Source organism: Brassica oleracea, chromosome C6 (assembly GCF_000695525.1).
Source record: "Brassica oleracea var. oleracea cultivar TO1000 chromosome C6, BOL, whole genome shotgun sequence".
NCBI lineage: Eukaryota > Viridiplantae > Streptophyta > Magnoliopsida > Brassicales > Brassicaceae > Brassica > Brassica oleracea.
This window is the reverse complement of record NC_027753.1, coordinates 29,477,401-29,502,980: the sequence shown is the minus strand read 5'-3', so window position 1 is coordinate 29,502,980 and position 25,580 is coordinate 29,477,401. Positions and strand designations below refer to the sequence as shown.

Here is a 25,580-nt window from a genome sequence, read left to right as displayed (position 1 = left end):
TGTCTCATTGCATATGGACGCAGGAGTGGGCATCATCTTTTAGAGGCATTCTCCAGACAACCTCCAACCTGTTTTCAGAACATCTTACAAGCATGATTGGAGTAAAGTGTATGGTATTCACAGAGTTCTAGGATACACCTTTCATCACTTGGCTGGTATTATTAAATCGTCTCTCAATAGGGCCACGGCCTCTATAGTTGGGGATGTACTCATCCATGTCTCTTCTAACACAAAACCGACAAAAGGCAAGACCATTTTCTTGCATGCACTTGCAAGTTTACAATCTAGCTCGACTTGTTAAATACTCTGCTTTGACTTACTATAAAATGATACGATATTGTCACGTTCATCTTTCTTCGGTTGGCGTCCTAAACAATGATATATCTATTTTGTTAAAGGGAGAGCAATCAAAGAAGACATCACCATATTCATCATCCTACTTGCCATCTCATATGCGTCACTGAAAAGGTGATAATGTTGGCGGTGGGAAACCTTATTGTTGAATCGAAGGCCATAAGCACTAATCCCACACCTTAACACTTTTTGGCATCCCAATCGATGAAGTCTACATTCGTGGTACCCTGCGTTGTAGCCTTAACGGAGACCCAAGTGCACCACAGTCTCCAATGCCACAGTCAATTTAGTATGTGGCGGCGCAAACTCAGCCATCGCTTAAGCAGTGACCAATCCCTACGGTGTATTTGTCATTGTGCTCAACACAGTAGAGACGCTTTTGGTCAATACAAATGAATGCAGTATCAAAGCCAATCTTCCGAATGCAGTATAAAATTACACTAAGAGTTATTGATGCATTGACTATAATTGAGATGACTTTTGTAGAACTTTAATTTTAAATAATGGTAATTGGTAAGTAATACTTGATTCGTCTGATCGTCAAAATGGCATAATTATTTTTATTTCCAAAAGTTTGACAGCTTTCGCATGAAAGAAAGTAAATTTACCGACAGTGCGTTATGCTAATGGTTTAGTGCTCGAAATTGTTTCCATTGCGCTCTTAGATCAATTTCTATGGAGAAGAGTGGTTTACGTCATGTCTAATTATTACCAACTGTTGGTTTTACAGCTCTGTTCGAAAACGCGGCCGCCGCAGACGACTATCCGACGATTAAACGGTCGGCGGTCTCCGGGCGCGGCGATTTGGCTATATGCGGAAGATTAGGCGGTGTGGTACAAAAAGTTGAGTTTTTTTGTTAATCTAAAGTCGAGAATCAGTTATATGTGGTAGATCTACAAGATTAAAGTGCAAAACTTCAATTAAAACCCAAAAGATTTAAAGATTATGCAAAAACAATCTATGGTGGCTGCAAAAAAATTGTTTCAGAAACCCCGAAGCCCTAAAAAATATTTTGAGAAGAACGATGAGTTATTTACATAAATGCCATTCATTTAAAAAAAAATCAAAAATCGGTAAATTGAGACTCTAAAGAGTCGAACCCGGATTGGAAAGAAGCCGAACAATATCATAACCACCAGACCACACATACTTTTGGTGTTTTATATACATAATATAATATATAAACTGAAAACAAATCGCCGATTAATTCCCGCTTACTCTCCGATTTTTTCATTAGGTGCTAGGCCTAGTCCGAACGCCTGACTAACGTCTAGCGTAGTTTCAAACATGGGTTTTACGCCTAGAAAATTATTTGGCCAAAGATCCAAACACCTCCCTTCTGATTAACAAAAAGGTAAATTTTAGAAATGTTTAGCTTTTATACAAAATGTTATAATTATTATTTTTATGATATCATAATGATTTTATATTATACATTCTTGAAATTATTATATTACTATTTTTTTTACGCCAGTCCAATTTAATATTAACATTTTTATTTGTACGATGTTTATTAATTTATAAAAATTTGAACGGAGTGAATATTTAAATATCAGTAAATGCACTGATGTACACATGTATGATGTGCACAATCATACATGTGCACAACTCTCTCAACTATCTTTGGTCATTGTTTTATTAATCCTGAAGATTTTTAATTCATAGGTGTCTCTTTAATAAAGTAAACAATTAGCAATTGTATCTTAGCGAATTAAAATACAAATGAGTCACCAGTCATTGTAAGCCAAATCCCATCTATCTATATATTATATATAAAGTTGATTTTCTTCTCTTCTCATAGTAAGTGACATTAGGCTTTTACGATACTTGTCTCGTATATTTTTTATCTTTTACCTTTTAGGTCTTTCTTTTTTTAGAGTAGATCTTTCTTTTTTTTAGAATACTGCAATTTGACCCAACAATTCTAATTGTGCATTTTTCTTCTTGAATTTCTTCCAAAAATTTTAATTGTGATTTTCACCCCTAAAGCTTACAAATGACTTTCAAATACAATCTATATCACTAAAATAATCAAAAATATAAAGCGAGACATGAAACCTATCATCTTTCTCTATCTCTTGATTAGAAGTCACAATCATTCTATAATCTAGATGATCACCAATTTTTCTCAAGAAAAAACAAGTTTAAAAATTATCTAAATAAATGTTTAATAAATTATATATAAACTTTCACCACTAAAATAACATAAACTTTCACTATTTTATTAATTTTTACTATTGTTTATTATTTTATTTATAAAATTTTTATGTTTTATAAATTATATTTATTTTAGTAACACTAGCTCAATAAACGTCCAAAACTGAAAAGAGATCAGAAATGAAAACTAATTTACCTTACTTTACCATAGAGTTTCTTGGCCAGAACACACAGATGTTAGAAAATGATAGAAAGATAAAATCTGGAAAAAAACAATCCCTCAAACATAAAAGAGCGCGATCAAGCACTAACGCAAAAAACCAAGAAAGCGGATCAGAGGAAGAACAATCACCAGAAGACCAAAGTCACCACAAAACAGGAAAACACATGCCTAAAGCACCATAAGCACAACCACCAACTAAGAGGTAAGAAGAGCCTTACAAACTAAACAAACACAGACAATGCGTCCATGCCAGCGAAGAACCACAAAACTCTGGATAGAAGGGACCAAAGCTCCAACAAACTAACTACGCACACCTATATCAAGGAAAACAAAGGAAGGATAGAAGCAACTTGAGGGAGAGAGAATGGAAACCAACCACCGAAAAACCAGAGCCCAAGCTTGAGACAAGAAACAACTTTTCAAGTCCACATAGCATATACGGAGAAAAACACTATCCACACCTGGAGTGGCAAACATGGCTAAAGGGAGAACGACCAAAGATGCAAGCGGCAATGAAAGCTGCAACGAGATGAGAGAACAAAGAAGGAATGAAAGACAAAGTGTAACCAGCAAATCGTGAAGCCGTCCTAGAGTTATGAAAGAGAACATAGAAGTCATATCACCAAAAACTTTGAAAATCAAGACGAGCAGGGACTACCGATGGCAAGCCAGCGACAAGGAAGATAACATCAAAGATGACTAACTCTGATCCAACCTAAAGAGATGCAATCCCTAACATTAACCGAAATCTAAGGAAGAAGAGGAACAACCCATATTGACCGGAACAGCCTACAACACCGTGAGAAAAAACCGCACAACTGGGAATTCATAAACTCGATCTACAACAAATACCAGATAATCTCACACGAAAAGAAGACGAGGAAGAACAAGAGCACGAAGTTGAATCTTTTTCTGGTGATGGTGAGAAGCACCGCACACCAATAAGGTAAACGAAATACATAGATGGTGACAGCTCAAGGTCAAAATATGGAGAGAATGCAAAAAACATTTTTAAAAAAACAATGTTCAAAAAATAAATTTTAACGCTGAAACCGTTAATCTTAGAATCAACAAATACCTAATTGCAAAGTTATTGAAATTCAATATGATTTACATCAGAGGCTCACTTCACCACTAACAAATACTACTATACACACAACAACACATTATTGAAAAAACACATAATATACTAACCTATCACATACTACGTACATAACATAATAAAAAAGTCAAATAATAGTCTTAAAAAATGAAGAAGACAACATAATTATATCATCCAGAAAATTATACTTAACAACAATAATACAATATTGACACCGCTGATTATTAATATTTAAAACAGTATCTAAACACTGCAAAAAGAAGAGAGTAAAAGAATAAGTTTTTTTTTTAACTCAGAAAAAATAGAGACATTTACACAGTATGTGTTATTTTATAATTGGCTAAGCTTTTATATAATTTATATTTTAATTATTAAATTATATGGTATATTATATTTCATTATTAAAATATCTTGGTAAGATATCCAAAACATAATTTCGAATGTCATTTCACCTAATTTTCACTTTTACACTAAAAAGAAAAGAAAAATATAATATTAAATAAATGGGAGAAAACTCTAAAATTTCTAGCTCAATCATATTTACTGGTTTTCACTAAATTGTTTTAGTTTTATTATTTATATTAAAAATTTATTCTTAAAGATTTAATTCACCGATTGGAAAAATACAGAATACTGGAATGAGTAACAAGGTATTGGCCTAATGACTAAAATTTTTAGATTATCTAGTAGATATCTAAGAGATCATCGTTTAATTCTCGTTGAGAGAAGTTTGGTCTCCTAAAGATAATTAATGTAAAATAAAAATGGTTAGGACCCTGTTTTTAAAGATGTCCCTCCAGACATTTAAAAAAAAAATATTGCAAAGATAAAGATTAATAAAGTTTTCAATGAAAAAGATATTTCACCAATTGATATTTTTTAACTAGCATTTTGGAAGCGGAGAGCTATATGACAACCAACTTTAGGTGTTAATTCCGCTTCCCATAAGAACCCAAATAACCCAAATTCTAACATGCCAAATTGATACATCATTGACCAATCATGGTTTGGTACTTCGGTTAATGGTCTAGGATGGAGCCACATAGATACCATGGAGGTCGAATCTTTTGGACTTAAAGCATGATGCAGAAGCCATTCGTTTCTTTACACCGAGATGGAAGGAATTTTTTGGACATTGTCATGTCTCCGAGAGATGCATATTGCTTTAGTTTGTTTTTTTTTTTTTTTTGAGAATTAGCTTTAGTTTGTATTGAAACTGATTATTTGGATTTGTTTAATATGATTGCAAATTAGATCGACTGGCCGGCTGGCTTCCTTATCAGAACTAACTTTTTTCGTCTTTTGCATGATGCTTTCAAGAGATTAAGCATTATCCATATTCTTAGAAACCGTAAGGTCTGTGATTTTTTTAGCAAAAAAAAAAAAAAAGGTCTGTGATTTTTTAGTAAAAAAAGACCAGAGCTTTCTATTTCTCCTATATAGTTTAGCCGGGGTCATATAGAATTGAGGTGTCTTTTTCTCCCAATAGTTTACACTGGATCAGAAAGAATATTGCTTTTCGAAACATCCTCAATTCCAAACAAAACCTGAACTAGTTAAAACGAGACGTCGACAAAAAAAAGATTACCTATGGGCCATCCTTGAAAGCAATAATACAAAAATGGAGTTTTTTTTTTTCCATTTTGCTTTCTTTTTGTCAACCGATGGTGGAGTTTGAAACGTCTTTTGTATGGTTTACTTATTAGAAACATCAACCATTTCCTGGTTAACCTTTTAAAACCTTAAATCGGGTGACTTCACAAAACCGTTGGGCCCATTCTTGAAGACATAGAAACAAATGCGGTGGAGATACGGGTTTTTTAAAACATTAACCTTTTCTGGTTGACCTCTTATCACCTTCAAATCCATGACTTAATATAACTTGTGTAGTTGTGTGCTCATCCTTGCAGGCATATATTAAAAAAGATATGGTCAAACTTGAAAAAATTTCTGCATGAGATTTTTCTTGGAGTATAACTTTATAAGAATTCAACTGTTCTAATTTATACAATTTATACATAAGCTAAGACACAGTAACAAAAAAATTAACATAAAATTTACAGTAAACATGCAACAACCACGCCAGAGCCTCCGATCATGTTTATATCATTATATATATATATATAATGTTCTATTCATAAGCATACTCATTCTCAGAATCCTCTTGTCGATCGAACATAAATATTGGTTTCGAACCCAGGTGGCGGAACTCACAGCCGTGAGCCCTTTACCACCAGAACTAGAAGCCCCGGTTATCGAACATAAATATTGTAGCTAACAACCTGTATTTGTTATGGTAAAGTTACAATTTCCAAATATGTACTTTTTGGGTTTTTGGCCTCCGGGTCAAGAAGTTTTATCTGCCGTTTCAGGTTAGAAAATAATTTCTAGTTAAATGAGAATTTTCTTATATATCAGGATATATTTATTATTAAGGATTTAAGACAATTTGAATATAAATCAAATGCAGGGAAATCCAAGAATTGAGTAGATTTTACAAAATTATTGTTACAAATTTTAAGGTAGTTTGAAGAAATTTTAGGGTTTTCAAAAGTATATTTTATGTTTTAAATATATTTAAAATGACAATTTTATAATTCAATAGCTATATTTTTATTATTCATTATTTTATGATATATACATAAAATTTAAATTTTGATTATAAATAATAATTTTATATTCTCATTTCAAACATTTTGTGTTTATAAAAACTGTATAGGTTGAACTTTTTATAGTGATTGTGCTCACCCCGAAGGGCCACCTCGCCAGAAATCTCCATAGGGATTTTTTAGCTAATCCAGTACCACCCCAATGTCCCTGAGTATCGAACTAGCGACCTCGGGTAGTCGTGTGTGAGAAACGTTCAGTATTGCCGCTAGGCCACCTAACGTTTTCAAATGTTTATAAAAAATAACAATGCATGAAAAATAACAATTTTTAAGATTCAGAAACCATTATATGGAGTGGTATTTGTATTTATTGTTTCTAACTATAAAATATCTTCCAAATCTTATTTGAGTTTTCATTGAAAATTTTCAGTAAACTGGATTATTTTTAAAACATATACAAATGATTTAATCCAATAAATTGAGATTTCACCTCATATTTGTAAATGTTAGATGCAATAAAAGGGGATTTGAAAGAAAAAAAGAAGGAAATCATTAACCCTTAACTCAATAAGCGTTTCTAAAGAACTCGCCAACTATTTTCTAAGAGAAAAAAAGAGTCAAGGGACTAACAAAGTCATTCTATTCTAACAAAAAGTATGCAGCTAGAACAAGTATTTATATGCAAACATTGTAGTCATGTTATTAAGATCTATAAGCAATAATTTTGATCTGTTGTTTTCGGTTTCTATGGCATCACCAAAAACCCGACTTTATTGTACACAAACAATATTTATATTACATTAATTTTGTGTAAACATTATTATGATCGAAATAATGACGTGAAACCGTTTTTCAGTAAGACATCTCTAATTCTAGATTAGAAGCTTCGCCATAATAGGCCTAGGTCTGCACATGGCACGTAATGGGTCCATCTTGTGCATGCCTAATCCAGTACTCTCCGTCATATCAATTTCTTCGCCTTTCACATTTTCCCAGTCGAAACATTGAATCAATGATCCAAGCGCCAGTGTCACGATCCTCTGCCCTAATCCAGCGCCGGGACAAATTCTCCGGCCATTTCCGAACGGCATCAGCTTATTAGCGTAGTTCTCGCTGCCACCTACGTTGTTACACCGTTCCGGAACAAACCTTTCTGGATCATCCCAGAGCTTTGGATCTCTGTGTATAGCCCAAGCGTTAACTAACACTATAGTGTCGCGCGGGACGTCATAGCCACCAATTTTCATATCCTTTGTCGGCGTGCGAGGGACTAGAAGTGGCGCCACCGGGAACAGCCGAAAGGTTTCTGAGACAACGTTCTGTAGGTAAGGAAGCTCGGCGAGGTCTGGTTCATCGATGAGACGGTCTTCTCCGATCTTCTCATCGATCTCCAATCTCGCCTTCTCCAACACTTGAGGATGTTTCAGCAAATTCGTCATCGCCTACTCTAGGGTAATGGCTGAGGTCTCGGTCCCGGCCAGCATCATTGCCTGCACAATAACATCTCACAATTCGTTTTATTTCAAGTAAGAAGCATAATATAACCTGTGTATAGCCTAGGTGGGCAAAAGTCAGTCTTGTTGTGCTCCTAGTTAAGTTTTTGTGAGAGAAATGCTTTACAACGTGTTATTAGTATAAGTAAAGGTTGGTCCGTAGAGGAGAGACTAGAGCACGTCCATCGGACAGAAACTCAAAATGAGTATCTCAATAATCATATATTGTTATTTTAATACATTTTGATTTAGCAATTAAATTTTGATCTTCTAAAATTGATAATGTTGATACTTGGCTAAAGAGATTCTGAAGAGTATCTCCCAAGTTCTCTTTTGCGGTATTCATGTGCTCATTTTTCTAATCTCTCTCCGACCTTATGTTTTCTTAATTAGTTATTAGAGCATGAATTAATCCCGGTCTCTTAACCGGGGTTTTTAACTCATGATTTGACCATTTTTTTTACATTTTCCAGCTATTAGACGGTTCTTATATTTCTTATTTAAGAGACGGTTCTTAGTTTTTCTTAGATAAGAATCTCCGTTAACCGAAGTTAAGAATCTCCGTTAAGAAACTAGGGTTAATCATGATCTTAGCTCAGATAATAGATATTATGCACTTCGAGCTGCATAGAGCATCATTGGTAGAAGGTATCGATAAGAAAGTTTTTTTTTATCATTAATATATTGATATTTCTAAATAATTTATTACTTGTTGTAATTTTAATGTCAAAAAACAATTAAACTAATAGGAAAAACACAAGTGGCTTGTTTGTCTCTCAAAGTTGGTCAAGATACTCGCATGTTTTAGCAGCACTGCGGGTGCTCTAAATCTCAAACCCATCTTACTTAACAAAAGAAAAAAAATGAAGAAGAAGAGAATATAGGAGATAATTAATACCATCATTAACCCTTTGATAGTGATGTCACTGTAGTAGTCTGGCTCTTGTTGTTGCAAAGAAAGCAAGTGCGTGACCATTGTGTTACCATCTTTATCTCTCCTACAATCATCGAGCAAGCGCTGCAAAAACTCATCCATGGATTTACCTGTAGCCATAACTTCCTTCTCGAACTTGTTTCCGAACAGTTTCAGCACCGGCAAGTAATCTCTTGAATTATTGGCGCTACTATACATGGAGATATCATGTACGAGCTTCTTGAACCGCTCTGCTTCTTCCTTGTTATCCACGTCATCGCCGTAATATCTCTTCCCTGCCACCATTAATCTCACGATGTTGTTGAACGTTAGGTCGGAAAGAAGCGGCTCGAGCTCAACATGAGTGAAACGGCTCCCGTCGTCGCCGGAGTGAGCGTCACGTGAGAGTCTCGTGAGCATACGGCGGATTTCGTCTTTGCGGATGTAGAGGAAACTGGTGAGACGGTTTGAGGAGAGGATCTCGAGGGAGCAGATGCGGCGGAGGTTACGCCAGTGGTCGCCGTAAGGAGCGGTTCCGACGGTCGTGTGGTTGTAGCCGACGTATTTAGCGGTGAGCTGGAGCGGCCGGCTAGAGAGGATGACGTCGTTTGTTCCGGTGAAGGATTCTTGTACGAGTGAAAGTGAAGTAATCACCACGACGCGGCTGGAGCCGTAACGGAGGGAGAATATTGGGCCGTATTTTTCGGAGAAACGTTGAAGGAGACGGTGGACCGGTGGTTTCATAAGGTGGAGATGGCCAACAAAGGGACGCGACGGTGGTCCTGGCGGGAGATTATAACGATGCGTTTTGGAGAAGAGTAATTTATAAACTAAGATGAGAAGGACAAGGAGAAGGATTAAGTATAAGAGCATCAACATTTTGTTTGTTTTTATACCTTTCCCTCTTATTTCAGAGTGTTTTTTTTTTCAACTTATGTTTCGTTTGGTTCATACTCTAAGTTGTTATATATAGAGAAAATTATATGATGGGATTCTTTAATCTATACAATTTTCTTTTTCTTTAAATCCTAATAATACTAAGAAACAACTTTAAGAAACGGCGATATTGATGCTCTAATCTTCCCTTTGGATTCTTAATATATGTATTATGTATATATATATTATATATGTGTAAATAATCGTGGAGTCTACAATTATTGTGGAACTCCATAAATAAGGGTTCTAAAAGATTTTTAAAACCTTCTTTTAAGAACCCTTACCTATTGGGTTCCACAAAAATTGTGGATCCCATAATTACTTATTTATATATATATAATATATACATATATATATATACATAACACATATATATATATATAACACATATATTAAGACCATCTTCGATGGGAGTTCTCTCCACTGGGATTCTTAATATATATATTATGTATATATATATATATATATATATGTATGTATTATATATGTGTAAATAATTGTGGGATCCATAATTATTATGGAACCCCATAAATAAGGATTTTTAAAACTCTCTTTTAAGAATCTTTATTTATGGGGTTCCACAAAAATTGTGGATCCTACAATTACTTATACATATAATATATATATATATATATATATATATATATATATATATATATAACACATATATTAAGAACCCCAATGGAAAGTACTCTAAGAACTCCAATGGTAAGAACCTCCATTAGAAGTGCTCTAACACCCCCGATCAATGTTTTCTATTGTTAAAAAATTGATAACCATAAGAGAAAATCCCAACAATAAAAATTTGACCTATCAACTCTGGTAAAATTTACACATTATTTATGAAATACTGAAATCACATGATAAAAAAAATACAGATCAGAGAAAATAAGTCTCTTAATATTAAACATACCAGAAATAAAAGTACGATCTAATATTCCACTATGTATATTTATCCTCACATCCAGCAAATGAGAATAGTTTTTCTTATATTCGGCTTATTTTGAGAGAACAAATATTGGAGACAAATCAAATTCTATTTTTAAACAGAAAAATAAAAGAAATGAGTTTAAATTATAGAAATTCAGAAATTTTAAATATCGATGCGAGTTATTTAATTAGTACTTTCTTTATTTCATAAAAATTGTCAACTTGATATGTTATTTTGTATACCAAAATGTCACATTAAAATTTCAATATGATTTATATTTATTAATTAAAACTTAATATTAATTATAAATTGTATTGATATTATAAATTTATTTAATTATTTCAAATATTATTAGTTAAATAATAACTATTAAAATATAAATGCATTTAAATTATTCTTTTAATATGTATAAAAATGTTCACTTTTTTTTATTTAAGAGAGAATATAGTAGATTTAGATATCGTGGTGACATGCTTGCGGCGTGGTGTTAAAAATTGATTAACAAACTTTCGGTTTTATAGTAAAACCAAAGCTAGGGAAACATCATTACAGCTCATACATCAAATATTGTTAACTACTCCCTCCGTTCCATTAAAATAGATTTTTTGAAAAAAAATATGTCTCACAAAAATGTATTTTTTGTGTGTTTCTATAAAAAAAATTGTAAATTTCGAGAAAATTAATTGACTTTATTGAATTGATATTGGTTAAAAGTTATTGAAAATTAAAAATTACAGAAAAAGATACATTTATTATGATAATTTAATGTGTTTTTTAATATGTATGAAAATAGTAAAAGTATATCTTTGTGAAACGGAGGGAGTATTAGATTAAACAAATAAAAATGAGTGTTAATCACATCTTGTAGTTTCGCCCAAGGTAATAATTTTTGGTGATAGTCTGTCTAACAACCACGGGGTGATGGGCTAGTGGTCTTGAGGAAGTTAAAACACCAATAAGGATCCGAGTTCGAATACCCCTTGTGGCCACGGAATGTTTTACGTCTTCCCTAAGTTTAAAGTTAATCGCGACGTTGGTGCCGGGTTCTTGGATAATGGGTATTAGTGCCGGCTGGATCCGGACCAGGGGGATTAGAAGGTTGGCAATCGGAAACCATGTGCAGATTACGGATCTTTGGACAAACGGAAACCACCTGCGGATTATGGATCACCTTTAAACCTCGTGTTTATAAAAAAAAAGATAGTCTGTCGAACCACATCTACAATTCTCGTATATCCTCTCTTGCCATGTGGGAAAAGTGCATTTGAACAGGATTCAAAAAATGTTTAGAATTTTTTAGTAAAAAAGCAATAGATTTTAGAAATTCATAGTTTTCTGCAAAATTTTCTTAATTATTCTTATAAAATAAAAATTTACGTTTCCTAAAACAAGAGAAATTGTTTGAGATATAATATATATGATACCATTATTCAAAATACATGTAATCAATAATAATTAACATTTTGGTTCAGAGTTTACTAAACTCAGTTTAGTATGTAGAAGATGGGATATAATTTATAAAATTCTATAAATTTATAAACAATTATACATTTATTTATTTTTAACACAATTTTAGAATATTTATGAAAATTGTCATTATTTAAAAATAAATTAAAAAATGATATTAAATTTATGATAAAATTAAAATTTCTTGTAAAACAATGAAGCAGACCTTTTTATTGGTACTTATATCAGTTTTAAACATGGGAGCGTGGAACTATTTTGTGTTGAGATGACTCTCATAAACCACCATTTTAGAAGCATGTTTATTGGGAGTTTTTAGGTTTGGGTTCTTATCGGAATATAAGAAACCATCTCTTAACTTTTAACTAAAAAAGTTAAGAACCGACTCTTAAATAAACATATTTTTTTGGTTCTTATTTAAGAGTCGGTTCTTAACTTTTTTAGTTAAAAATTAAGAAACAGTTTCTTATATTCCACTAAGAACTTCAACCTAAGAACCTACCAATAAATATGCTCTTTACAATTGCCATCTCTTGATTTTTATCCTCTTCTTAAAGATTTATATTTTATTATAGTAAAAATTATATTAATCAAATTTCTCTTCGGCATTTGCTTCTGAGCTAATTTCATTATGTCTCTTCTACAAGATATAGTTTCGAGCTTCCACGTCTTTCATATCTCCAGAGTTAGGAACATGCAGACATATTCTCTTATCAAAAATATGGGAAGTAATGGTGTTTTTCATGTAAATTAGAACTAGCCGAACCGAATGTTTTTTTTCAAAATGACTCAAACTCGACTATCATTTGATATGAATGTTGACAATTCTCTCTATTTTATTATATATGAATTAAATTGTTATTTTCTTTCATAATATCATCAATCTATTGATAAAAATCACCATAACAAACATAATAAAATTCATTAACCGCTCAAATAAAACAAAGGATTGTGATCAACACAAAACATATTGTTTATCATATTCGGCATAACGAATTATTATTGCATTCTCGCTAATAGCATAAACATCAAACATTTTTCTTCTTTAAAAAAAGTTATCTCACTGTGCATTTAACTTCTGTTTAGCGAACTCGACAAACTCAGCGACTGAAGGCATGTAAGGTTTCACGGCTTCATGGGCTCTGAACCTCTCAGCCCATTGGACCAAGCCCGGTGTTACATCTGGACTCAACAACTTCACACCTGAAAACACCTCGATAACAGAGAATGGGCCCACTATAGCCCCACATACGATATCAACGAAACCGATGTTTTCCCCTCCACAGAAACCTCCGCCTTTGCTGCTCTTCTGAAACGCCTCCTCCAACGCCACGAGGCACCCCATCAGGTTTCCCGCCGCCGCTCCTCCCGGCGTCTTCTTTCGCTCCAGCCACCGCATTGATCGATTCAAAAGCACTGTACCATGTTCAGAACATTAAATACACATATTCTACAACAGTTGTAATAAAACATGGCCTAGGTAGTATAGCTAGTTAAAGTTGATATGGAACATGTTTGTTACCTTTCCGTCGACGAAGTGAGCCCAGAAACGAGCAGTGGCGCGATGGAAGGCTTTGACGGCCAGGCTTCGTCTACGTACTGAACGATGTTAAGAGACTCGCATATTGACTCGTCACCATGGATGAGAACCGGGACTTTCTTGTGGATGGGGTTGGATTTAAGAAGAAGATCGCTCTTCGATTTCAACACACGGCTTCTTCAATGTACTCGTATTCTACGGACTTAAGGTGTAGAGCGATTCTACCCCTCAAGGCGAATGGGCTTGACCATGTCCCTAGCAACTTCACAGTACCGTTCGAACCATTCTGAGTCATCTCAGTTTTTTTGTTTCTTATTGATTTGAGTTGTGTCTCTAGAGATGGAGTTGTTTGTTTTCTTGTTCTTTAACATTTGACGAAAGATCGTTTTGTCTGTTTTAACATTTGATTGTATTTGTATTTATAAGGAACAATTCGATTATTAAAGGCCATGTTACAAAAAAAAAAAGAATTCGATTATTATGTTTTCTATTTCTTGAGCTTCTGCTTTAGCTGGCATTTTGGCGGCTGTGTATATATTTATTTTCTTATTTTATTTATGTTTTTGGCTTTTAAAATACTATAATTAAAGATTTTTTCGTTAGAATTTAAGGTGTTTCAGTTTGACCGGCACTGAACTACGAAAGTGTCACGATTGACTGTTGACTAGTTATTTTTTAAATGCAATAGCATCCTCCTCCTAGATTATCACTTAGCAAAGTCTCCACCTTAATTCAATTATTTATGTTATCGAATTATTTTCAAATAATTATTTGTTTCCAGTTCTGAGAGAATAAGATCTGTTGTTCCAAGTATAATAAAAATCCATAACAAAACAATTTTGTATTCTCTATTTATAAACAACCTTTTGTTCTTTAACTTTATTTTTGCAACCATGATGATTACACACTTGTATACATATAATATCTTAATTTATTCAATTAATGACAAATTTTCTGGGCTTACAACTTAAAATCAATTGACAATAATTGGATTGACCTAAGTCCCTTATATATTATTCATGTCCCATTCATATTTTTAATGTGGGATATTCTCTCCAACATTCTTCCTCGTGCGTATAACCATTAATCTCGCAGAATTCATCGTACCATTTCAAGACAATGTTTTATTTTCTAGCAATTTCGGTGGAACTGAGCTTTCTATGGGTCATCAGCTAATGGGATGATCGGGCCACTGTCCGGGCCGGATTAATGGGTTAAGGTGTTGGCCCGCTATGATACCATGACAAGTTTCATGGGCTTCCAACTCAAAACCAATTGACAGTAAATGGATTGGTTCAAGTCCCTTATATATTATTCATGTCTCATTCATGTTTCCAACGTGGGATCTTCTCTCCAACAACTACAACAACTAAATATAAGAAGTATCGAACTATATATGATCGAATTATGATTGACTAAAACGGTGTTTTTAATTTATTTTATAGTCAAAATAAAATTATTTTGTTAAAAATGTTGAAATAAACTTTAAAATTTTCAAATTAACTATGTTTATATATACACTTTTCGCTGTCAGAAAAAAAAATACTTATATACTTTACATTTTGGCCAGTTTTAGTGCTTGTTCTCTTTGTTCTACATCCATGTCTTTATTCTTGTTTTTACACTGTTAAAGACTATTGTTTCTGCATTTTTATGTCACACGCGCCCGAGACGCTACTAAACTTAACACCTAATTAAGTTACAAAAGCAGTTCTGATGCAAAGTTTATGCTACAAGTCACGGTCAAATATCAAATAATATTATTGTTGTATCATTTTTTAAATCACATAATTAATTATGGAGAAGTTGTAATAAAACTATAAAAGATACCAGTATTGGATAGTGAAAAAAGGACATAAAATTAATTCGGCACCCACCGCTGAATGAGAATACACATCAATAACATGGCCCTCTAATTGCTACCTTTTTTAGGTATATATTCTTACTAATTAGTAAGGTATGGAGTCGCCAGTTTTCAAAGAAAATCCATATATGTTTCGGTTTATCTTAGTCTTCGACTTGATAAATTAATTGTATATGGTTAGTTAATGGCATTTTTCTGGAACATTAATTAATTAATGATGGCATATTTGGAACTTCTAGATCCATGTTTCATTTATGTGGTATGGCTTTCAGCCTTTGAGGGAACTCTTAATACTCTTCCGTTTTTAAATAAGTAGTGTCATTTTGACATTTTTCACACAGATTAAGAAAGTGACAAAAATATACTCCCTCCGTTTTTTTTAATATAAGTCATTTTAGAATTATGCACATACATTAAGAAATCATTAATTTTTTATATTTTCTAAACAAAAACATCATTAATTATTTACCTAACCACAAATCAACCAATAATAAAATAGAAGGTATATTATCGTTGGTCATATAACATTAAGTGTTAATAAATTTTACATAGAAAAACGAAAACGTCATATAATTTGGAACATAAAAATTTCTCTAAAACGACTTATATTAAAAACGGAGAGAGTATGTAAATTGTTACACCCTATGTTTCTTATTACTTGATGTATTACTCCAATGCACAAATATTAAGAAAAACTATTTTATATCAAAAGTATTGCTAAATTACAATATAAAATTAGTTTATTTAATTATAAATTAAAAATTAAAAAATCTAATTGGTTATACAGTTTTGATAAAGTTAAAGTTACATAGATTTGTGCAAACTTCATCTTTTATGAAACAACAAAATTTCTCTAAAACATCAAGTATATTGAAACGGATGGAGTATTAATTATATCTTTCTGACCAATAGTATTTGAGATAAATAAAATTATTTATAAAATCAATGCAGTTTACAATTAATTTTCAGCTGAAAATAAATATATTTTGCATTAGAATTGTAAAGTGACATTTTTTGTAACAAAAAAAAAGATTCAAATGACATTTATTATGAAACAGGGAGAATATCTAATTGCCAGCGCCTTCCCTTTTTCTACTATTTAAAAACCGCGACTATATTAGCGTAAGTAATTCAATGGACCGGTCTTGACCACATGCATAAGAAACATTTGCATATGCTCCAAATTTAAGAACTCCAATGTTTTTTGTCAACTGTCTATTTAAATTAGATCAGGTGTTGGTCAGAAGAGTCAATTCCTCGAAGAGTACATTTGTCTGTTCGTGTCTGATATATATGAGAGAAAATATAGTATATAGTTCTTGCTTCTCTTACTAACGCATCCGTCAGACCATTTGTACTCCGAGGAATATGAATAAGGCTCACATCTTCGAAGTCCTCATATAGTCTTTAAAAGGTCACAATCTCCATCGCCACTGTTGGCCAGTCCATCAGATTTGTAGTCATGTCCACTAGGTCCGAGTAGTATCGAAGTTATTCTCATGTCTTTCATACATGAAGTTGTCCAAAATAAGATTTCCATCTCAGCACGTATCAAAGTTATCTTCATGTTTCTCAGAACTCTAATTATGAACAGTTTTTGAAGTGTCAATTAAAATTATTACAGATTTACAGATAGCGTAGTTGTAAGAGAAGAGATAATCATTTATAATTTTCTACAATACTGTGTCGGTCTATTCTAAAGAACTGTTTTGTTGATCTTCATTACTTAGTTATATATACTGAGAGAAAATTGATAGAACCAGCATGTATTCGATCAGAGTATCAGTATGGTGAACTAGTAAATTCAGAAAGTAATTCAGGTACATCCAATGTTCTAAAAATCGCTAGGCGGTAACTAGGCGCTTTATGGAAGACTAGCGACTAGGCGGATTATTCGGAGCCTAGACGAGGCCTAGGCGTTAGCAAATTATTGATTTATTTTATATATTTTATATATTTATATGATATATTTTAATTTTTAGGTTTAATTATAAAATTATTGTGATGAATAATCAAAATTAGATATACAAAACAGAAGAAAGTAGACAAATTTGTTGATCTGTAATAATATTATTGCTTAATTTAACATATATAGACAATTTTAGATCGATTTTAACTAATTTTAACCAATTTAGAACAGTTTAAACCAATTTGAATCATATAAATTGGTATAAATCGGATTTTAAAAAAATCGTTTCGGATAAAACCGAGTTGCCGCCTAGGCGGAGGCGCCGCCTAGACCGATTTTTAGAACGTTGGGTACATCAGTACGTTGACTAATTGGCCCATAATACCAATAGCGTCAATGTGGTGTTCTACTAGTGTCTTCATCAGTTCCCACTTGCTATGTGTATTTATGAGGTTTTTCCAATTGATGAAATGTGGCGAAGTTTCCTTGTTCAATGGATATCACGTGATATTTAGCTTTAGATATAAAATATTACGTTCGCTCATATTATACATAATAAATCATACAAAAGTTCAACCCAAAACAAAAAAATCAACAAAAGAACTTTTTGACTGTGTCTTTCAATGAATCGAGTCTAACATCTTATTCCTCGATCTCGATTATTCGGATACATATGGTAATTTTTAAGTCGTCTATTTATTTAAAAAATAAATTATAACCTTTGGTCTTCTTCTTTTGGTCCTCATTTAAAGATTGAAGTATTGAACTTAAGCCTAGCAAACTCGACCAGCTTTTCAATATCGGGCATGACAGGCTTGACTGCTTCATGGGCGTAGAATCTGTCTGCCCAGTGGAAAAGACCTGGTGTGTTCTTTGGATGTATGAACTTGAACCCGGTAAATTTCTCTAGAACTTTGAGAGGACCTAACATTGATCCGAAACCGATATCGATGAATCCAATGTTTTCTCCTCCAAAGAAGCCTCTCCCTTTGCTGCATTCTTGAAACGTTTCTTCTAATAGAGCCATACATTGCCCTAGCTTTGCTATCGCCGCCTTTCTTTCATCCTCGTCTTTTGCTACTGCCACTCCATTGATTGATGTAAAACACTATAAAAGTTCAAGAAAAATAGAATGATTATACAAACATACAATCAAAGTGTGTGTATGTGGTTTTATTTTTTTTCTAGAGCTGGGGGCAAAGACAAACAATTAAACATGACTTACGTGTTCATCGATGTAGACGTCCCAAAAGCGAGCTACGGCACGATCAAAGGGATCAGAGGGAAGTATGGGAGGACCTGAGAGCCAAGTTTCATCAACGTACATGACGATGTTGAGAGATTCACGGATTGGCTTATTGCCATGGATGAGGATAGGGATCTGTTTATGGACGGGGTTATAGTTTAACACGCTCTCCGAATTCAAAGTATCTTCTTCTTCGAGATACTCGTACGCTACACGCTTTAGGTTAAGTGCGATCCGAGTCCTCAGCACGAAAGGGCTAGGCCATGCTCCTAACAGCCTTACGCACTCATCATTTTTTGAACCATTTATGGATCCCATAACGCTTAGCTTTTGGTTTCTGGAAGTACGAGAGATTATATATATCAAATTCGCAGCTGCTTTTTTGTGTTTTTGTGGGATATGAATTGAACAGCTGTTGTTTGATGAGATTTCTACTTTGCGTTAGCGTCTATATATAGGGCCGAGATTATTTGAATTTTCTTTTCTTAGATTTCGGTAGCATGTTGGTCAAATAAAGCTTCGGTATGTATCTGTGGATCATAATAATAAAAACACTGACAAGTTGACAAAAGAAAAATAAAAAATAAAAATAAAAACACTGACAAGTTGACAAAAAATAAAATAAAAATAAAAACACTGACAGTAATAGAGATTTTAAGGGAAATAATTTAAAATGTTATTATTGGGTCGGTAGGAAATACAAAGAGAGTCAGGACAGTGTGGTGAGTCCAGTTTAGTTGCCTAATATGTACCATTGCTTAACAGTAGTACCTACACTAGTTGCAATTGCATTTCAATTTTTTCTGCTTGCTATTTTGTTGGAAATTTATGTGTGTCCAAAGAAAAGTTGGAGAACTATGTGTTTTTGTCTCATTTGAATAGTTGCAAGAATGTGATCCGCTGAGAGAAAAATAGTAATAATAGTTGGGACAATGTATTTTTATCTTTTTACCTCTTTGTACTTTTATTCCAACGAGTTTCATTTTAAAAAGTGTTGAGAATAAGTTTAAAAAATGAACACATGAAAATTATGTTTACCATCAGACGTACTATGCTAGTAGTTTAACGTATGTGTTGATATTCCTAATTTGAAATTTAATGAAAAAATGAATATACCATGTCTATAGTATTAACGTATGCAAGTTCCAAATCTGGGAAATTAAACCGGCTCAAACTCTTCATAGTTAACACAAAATAAATATATGTTTCAATTTTATTTATTTACCAGGTAATAATCCGCGCATTACACAGAATGAGATTATTAGTTGTGTTATTTTAAGACAAAAAAACATTAAATATGTTTAATCTAGATATCAGTTTGGTTTTATGTTATTTTTTGGTTTTTAATCTCCTAAAGTATAACTACCATTCTAAATTTATATTTATTTTGATTTGTTCGGTTAAAATGCTTGAGTTTTTTGTTTTTTTCAGTGATAAACCAAAAACTATTATTATTTGTTTGGTTTCATATTATATGAGTTTTAGACAGTCATGATGTCCAACTAATGATTTCAAATTTTCATTTCTAAAAACATGCAAAATCAAATCAAATATCTAGTTGAAAAAAAAGAAAAAAATTATTAAGACAAATCATTTCACTACAATTTGATCGATGGTGAAATGAATCATTAAAATCAATATATTATCATTTCAACTATTATTGAGTAAAAAGAGGTATGCAATGGTCTGTTACTGATTGATTCAAAGTTGTTTATGAATTATGTTATTTTGATATGGAACACTCTAAACTAATCATCTTTAAAGTTTGAGATTATTTGAGTTCATTTTTTATAAAATGTATCATGTAATATATTAGCAACTCGAAATTGTATGTGAGTTTAGAATTGATAAAGAACACTAGAGCATATTGTGTAATCGAGTTTGAGAGTTTTACGAAAGAGAAGAAATGTCAATTAGTTTGTTGCAATTTGTATTGCTATATGAAACCTTTGTATAAACCGTGGAACCATGTAAAAAACATAAATATATTATATTAGGAAAGCGATTTTGTAGAGGTTTATTTAGGAAAAAATATTACAATAAATTTGTAAAGTTAGTCTGAGAAAATCTCTACATATGACACGTCAGCGTACTCTTTCTCGAATCGTTGTAAGACTGTCGCATGGCAAATATAGTGTGAACACACTAATGTCAAATGTTTTCCAGAGATCTAGAATACTATGTGACGAATCAACTTTTACAAAAGGAAAAAAAAAAGAATGTATGATGAAGTGTATGATTGGTATTTTTTTTTCACATACTTTGAAGCCATTTTACACTTTTTTTTCCAGTTTTATTAGATTCCGTGGAAACAAACTCCAGCTGATGTGATGCGAAGTCTAGATATGGTTTTTGTTTTGTTAAATAATTCTAGATAATAGTTTTTTTTTTTACATAAGTCTAGATAATAGTTATGTACGACCGGATGGTTATTAAAATTTTAGTTGACATGGTACTTAGTAGTTGTGATTTTGGATAGACACACTCACTTGCCCGGTCTGTATTCGTAGTAACCACGACTAAGTCAAAACTCTTATTTTTTTAACACTAATTAGATTAGATTAACTTCAGAGATACAAGGGTGGGATAAGTTTTTGATACTCGAAGCCGGTGGTATGAAACATAACCCTGGAGACAAATCAGGCAAAAACTAAGTTTTTCCGGTAACAAAGCCCAACACAAAGGGAACCTTTACAAAAAAAATCAAAGATAAACAAAGGCTACATTTGGACTAAGTCAAAACTCAGAAGGACATATTTGCACGTCTTGGTATAACGTTTGACAGCATTAATGATACATACCTAAACTCATAAACTACAGTATTACTTTTCATTGGTAAATATTGACTACCAAATTAAATTTATCATATGGATATGTCTGAGTTTTCTTCTCTTATATTTTCAAACGCATATCTTGATTTGACTATTTTAAGCACGAAAATGCCAGTTTAACTTTATTGTTAAATTAAGTCGAAACTTCATGTTTTCCACTGTGTATATGAATTAGCACTTAGCAGTCAAGGGTATAATCACTACACATCTGTAATGTTCCACGTCTTAGTTCGAGTTTGGACCGTAACCTAGGGATGCTTTTCGGGATTTCCTTGGTCGACTTTTTTCTTCTGTAAAATTACGTCAAGCAAAACAACAAAAATCTTCGGAATAAGATTATGCTCAGGTTCAAATCAAAGTTAGCTTTCACAATTTCCAATATGATTGACCCGACTTATATTTGATGGACACAATCAGACGTTATATTGTTAAATATAGGATTTTTAACTTTAAAACCCTTCAATTAAGTTTGTTTTGGGGTAAAAACCCTTAAACTAAGTATTTAAGAAAAAATCTTCAAACTAACGTTATTTACCAGGTCATAATTACCATTTCTACCGGTAAATCTTTAATTTAGGGGTTTCTACATTAAGTAAACATAGTTGAATGGTTTTACCATTAATTTTTTAAAAAAAAAAAATCAAAATTTTATAATATTATTTAAAAATTAGTAACTTTTTTTTATAACATAAACGAGAACTAAGTAACTTGACCACGCGATTCAGAAAGCGAAGCCGAAAGTATTGAATCGACATATAACATAGCTGAAGGAGAACTCCTCGCACCACTTGCAAGCTTGTCCGCCATAGTATTTTGTGCTCTTGAAATATGTCTGATTCGGAAGTTAGGGAAGAAAGTCTTACTGCGTCTAAATTCTTTATATATTTTTGTTATATTTTCTCGGTTTTTACATTTTTAATTTATACATATATAATGTTGATGTTAAAACACATCAAACTCATATATTTACAAAAAAAAATTAAAAACACTAATTTTGAAAATTTAAGTTACTAATTTTTAGATAATATTATAAAATTGATTTTTTTTACTTTTAATGGTAAAACTCCTCAGCTATGTTTACTTAATGTAGAAACCCCTAAACTAAAGATTTACCGGTAGTATTGGTAATTATGACCTGTTAGGGTTTACTTCGATAAATAAAGTTAGTTTGGGGGCTTTTACATTAAATACTTAGTTTGAGAGTTTTTACCCAAAACAAACATAGTTGAGGGGTTTTAACGTTAAAAATCCTTAAATATATAACTTAGTACGTATCAGATTATGTAATCATGGTAAAAATGGCTATTTTGAATACTTTAATTAATTGAAATCATTTTTTAATAAATGTCTTCTTTTATTTTTGACTTTATTATAAAATGATGTTATTAGTTCACATATATTCATAGATGTGTACTCCATAAAGTCCTAGTGTAATTTAGGAGTTGCTACGAAATTTAGTATAATTTTTGAGTGTTTGATTAAACGAATGAGTTTGAATTTGCTTGGTCTATAGTATACTGCTTTTTTCCCACAGAGATGAAACTAATCCATATTAAAATTTTAAAATAAAAATTCAATCCGGCTCACCGACAAAACAAGGAACGATCCCCACCACAAGAATACAAGGCCGATACACTGATTATACTTACACGCCGTACTGACCAGTTTCCTAAAAAGAATTATACGCCACACGTAAAAGGATTGATGAACTATAACACGTATTCTTTCAGTTGCTGATCGAGCCAGATGTTCAAGTACATTACAAATGTGATATTTTTAAAGGGCCATTCATGTTGGTGCTGGATTTTATACAGGAATTCGACCGTCTCCTCAAAAGTCCATCATCTCTGAGCCTCAAAAGATTCACTCTAGGTAATAAGATGCTATGAAGAGGAGATGAAGGTCGTCATAAAAGGGATTATCTTCTTCAATGCAAACCCTAGAAATATTATGTCCATTCAATACTTTTTTTTGTGCTATTACAAATTATGAGAAACATTACATAAATGATATTACAGCCGACAATTTTACCTGTCTTATGAGGATTCATATTTGACTACAATACTCTGTGCCGTCCTGTGAGATTCATTTATGACGGTACTTCTTGCGCCATGCTAAAGATCTCTTGTAAGCATTTTCTGCATAATTCACCTTCTTCGGCAATTGAAATTCAGACCTCTTGGTGGAGAAATTGCGTCGCCTAAGATTCGAACCCTAGACATGGGTGTAAAAACCTTTAAACGTTGACCACTAGGCCACAGTGCTTTCGATACTATTCTAGAAATGTTATTAACATTTCAATCCATTTTATCTCTCGGAAAATCACCAATAAATAGACCATTTCGTTAAAGGATTAGTCCCAACCCTAATTTCAGTCCCTCGATTCATGAATCTAGATTTTGCGTTAACAATCTAAAAACTGTAGTCGAAGAAAAATATATAGCCGATAGTGATTTTTCCACTGTTTCCACATCATAAACATGGTTCTACTATGTGTTATAGAATTCACAACATTCATTTGTACGCAATGGTTTTACTTTGGATAAAACGATTAACTATTCAAATATAGTATAACAAAAATAAATCATTCAGTTATAAGAGCTAAAACATTTAAAGGTTATGTTTGATTACACATTTAAAAATCCATAGTGTTTGTGTTTGGGCTCTCAATTGCAGCATTAGATTGAATGTTAGATTATACATCAGTTTTTTTTTGTCAGTATACATCAGTTTAGATTAAAAATGTGTAAATTGGTATAACGTGAACTTTTTAAAGTATTGTTTCCGCTTTTGTGTGCAAGTTTGTAGCACATTATAAAATATAGAATCCGCGTCTTGTGAGGTAACATGTTTTAAATTAGGATAAATTGAGTTGTAGAGAAAAATGAAAAGTCAAAGATGTTAAGAATCCGCGTCTTATGACTCAGAGCGGTCCAGGTGCATGGTGGCGTCGACCTCTATTGTATCTTATCCTCGCCGTGTGTCAGTCGTATGGCCACAACGAATACTACAAGGAACTAGAGTGACCCAAACATTTTGAAAGAATGTTGGACTCTGTATTTAATGATGGGCCAAAATGATCAAATTTCCCAATGGCTCAGTGGCCTAGTGGCTTCAGCAGTCCCAATCGAGTAATGGGCATATACTGGATCTTTTGGAATTTCAAAATACCTAAATTTAAATTTAGATGTCTAATTAAAAAAAAAGTGTCCCAGTTTGATCCATCAATATCTACAAATATCCAAATCTCATCTCGCTCCATGCCATTTATATATTTATTTATCTTCTTTTATGGTTGAAGTTGGGTTTCGGAAGCACAACAAACTTGTCCACATCGGGATAGTAGATTATTATGACTGTGGATGCAAATGCAGATTTATTTACACATCCATAAATGAAGCATTTGTGCTGCCTGCAGAATATCTATGGGAAAATGGACATACAAATCTTTACATTTTTACCAAAAAAAAAAATAGACATACAAATTCCGAACTTTCAAAATATGGCCATTAAAAGCATAAGTTTTTTTAAGAGAATTTAAAACATTAAATTTTCGTTGACTTTTACTTTAAATCATAAACTTTAGTTGATTGAACTATATTAGGCATGCCATTAAATAAGTTAACAGAAACGTGTATTATCACCGTTAAGGTAAACGATGAGTTTTTGTTTTGTTATGTTTTTTTTTAAAGCAAGTAGAAATCTGAAAACACGCACATAAAGATGAGTTTTGTTCTGTTTCTTTAGTCTACGTTGTAGAAATATGTCATCTTATCTTCTAAGTCTCTCAGCCAAGGAGAAGGTTTACTCAAGCTAATGTTGGTCTTATGAAAGGCACGTGAGTTAGGCATGCTTTGGCTAACTTCAAGTGGGGTTAGGAGAGTCATTAACCACTTGAGCTTCAAGAGACGAATGAGTTACGACGTCAAGCGTCTGCAACATAATCTGAGAAGAGAGCTGAGAAAGCTCAAGACTGTGAGCGAGAGCTCGATCCGGAGTGAGAGAGT

General features: G+C 32.6%; 3 protein-coding genes and 2 pseudogenes across 3 annotated transcripts; 1 reads left to right on the top strand and 4 right to left on the bottom strand.

Moving 5' to 3' along the window:
- Positions 1-542: 542 nt before the first annotated feature.
- LOC106297957 lies at positions 543-787 on the top strand (annotated as a pseudogene).
- A 6,509-nt stretch (positions 788-7,296) lies between these two features.
- LOC106296957 (cytochrome P450 81F1-like) lies at positions 7,297-7,907 on the bottom strand. Its single transcript, XM_013733219.1, has one exon. The coding sequence runs from the start codon at positions 7,883-7,885 to the stop codon at positions 7,319-7,321; it is 567 nt and encodes a 188-aa protein (XP_013588673.1). The 5' UTR covers positions 7,886-7,907; the 3' UTR covers positions 7,297-7,318.
- On the bottom strand, positions 7,319-10,007 carry LOC106296956 (cytochrome P450 81F1-like). The gene is made up of 2 exons (XM_013733218.1): positions 8,838-10,007; positions 7,319-7,936 (listed from the first exon to the last, which is right to left on the bottom strand). Exons 1-2 carry the CDS (start codon positions 9,729-9,731, stop codon positions 7,889-7,891), a joined length of 942 nt encoding a protein of 313 aa, XP_013588672.1. The 5' UTR covers positions 9,732-10,007; the 3' UTR covers positions 7,319-7,888.
- Positions 10,008-13,087: 3,080 nt separating this feature from the next.
- Positions 13,088-14,094, bottom strand: LOC106299390 (annotated as a pseudogene).
- Positions 14,095-18,036: 3,942 nt separating this feature from the next.
- LOC106298787 (glutathione S-transferase U11-like) lies at positions 18,037-19,175 on the bottom strand. The gene is made up of 2 exons (XM_013734923.1): positions 18,722-19,175; positions 18,037-18,604 (listed from the first exon to the last, which is right to left on the bottom strand). The coding sequence occupies exons 1-2, from the start codon at positions 19,058-19,060 to the stop codon at positions 18,239-18,241; spliced, it is 705 nt and encodes a 234-aa protein (XP_013590377.1). The 5' UTR covers positions 19,061-19,175; the 3' UTR covers positions 18,037-18,238.
- Between the last annotated feature and the right edge of the window lie 6,405 nt (positions 19,176-25,580).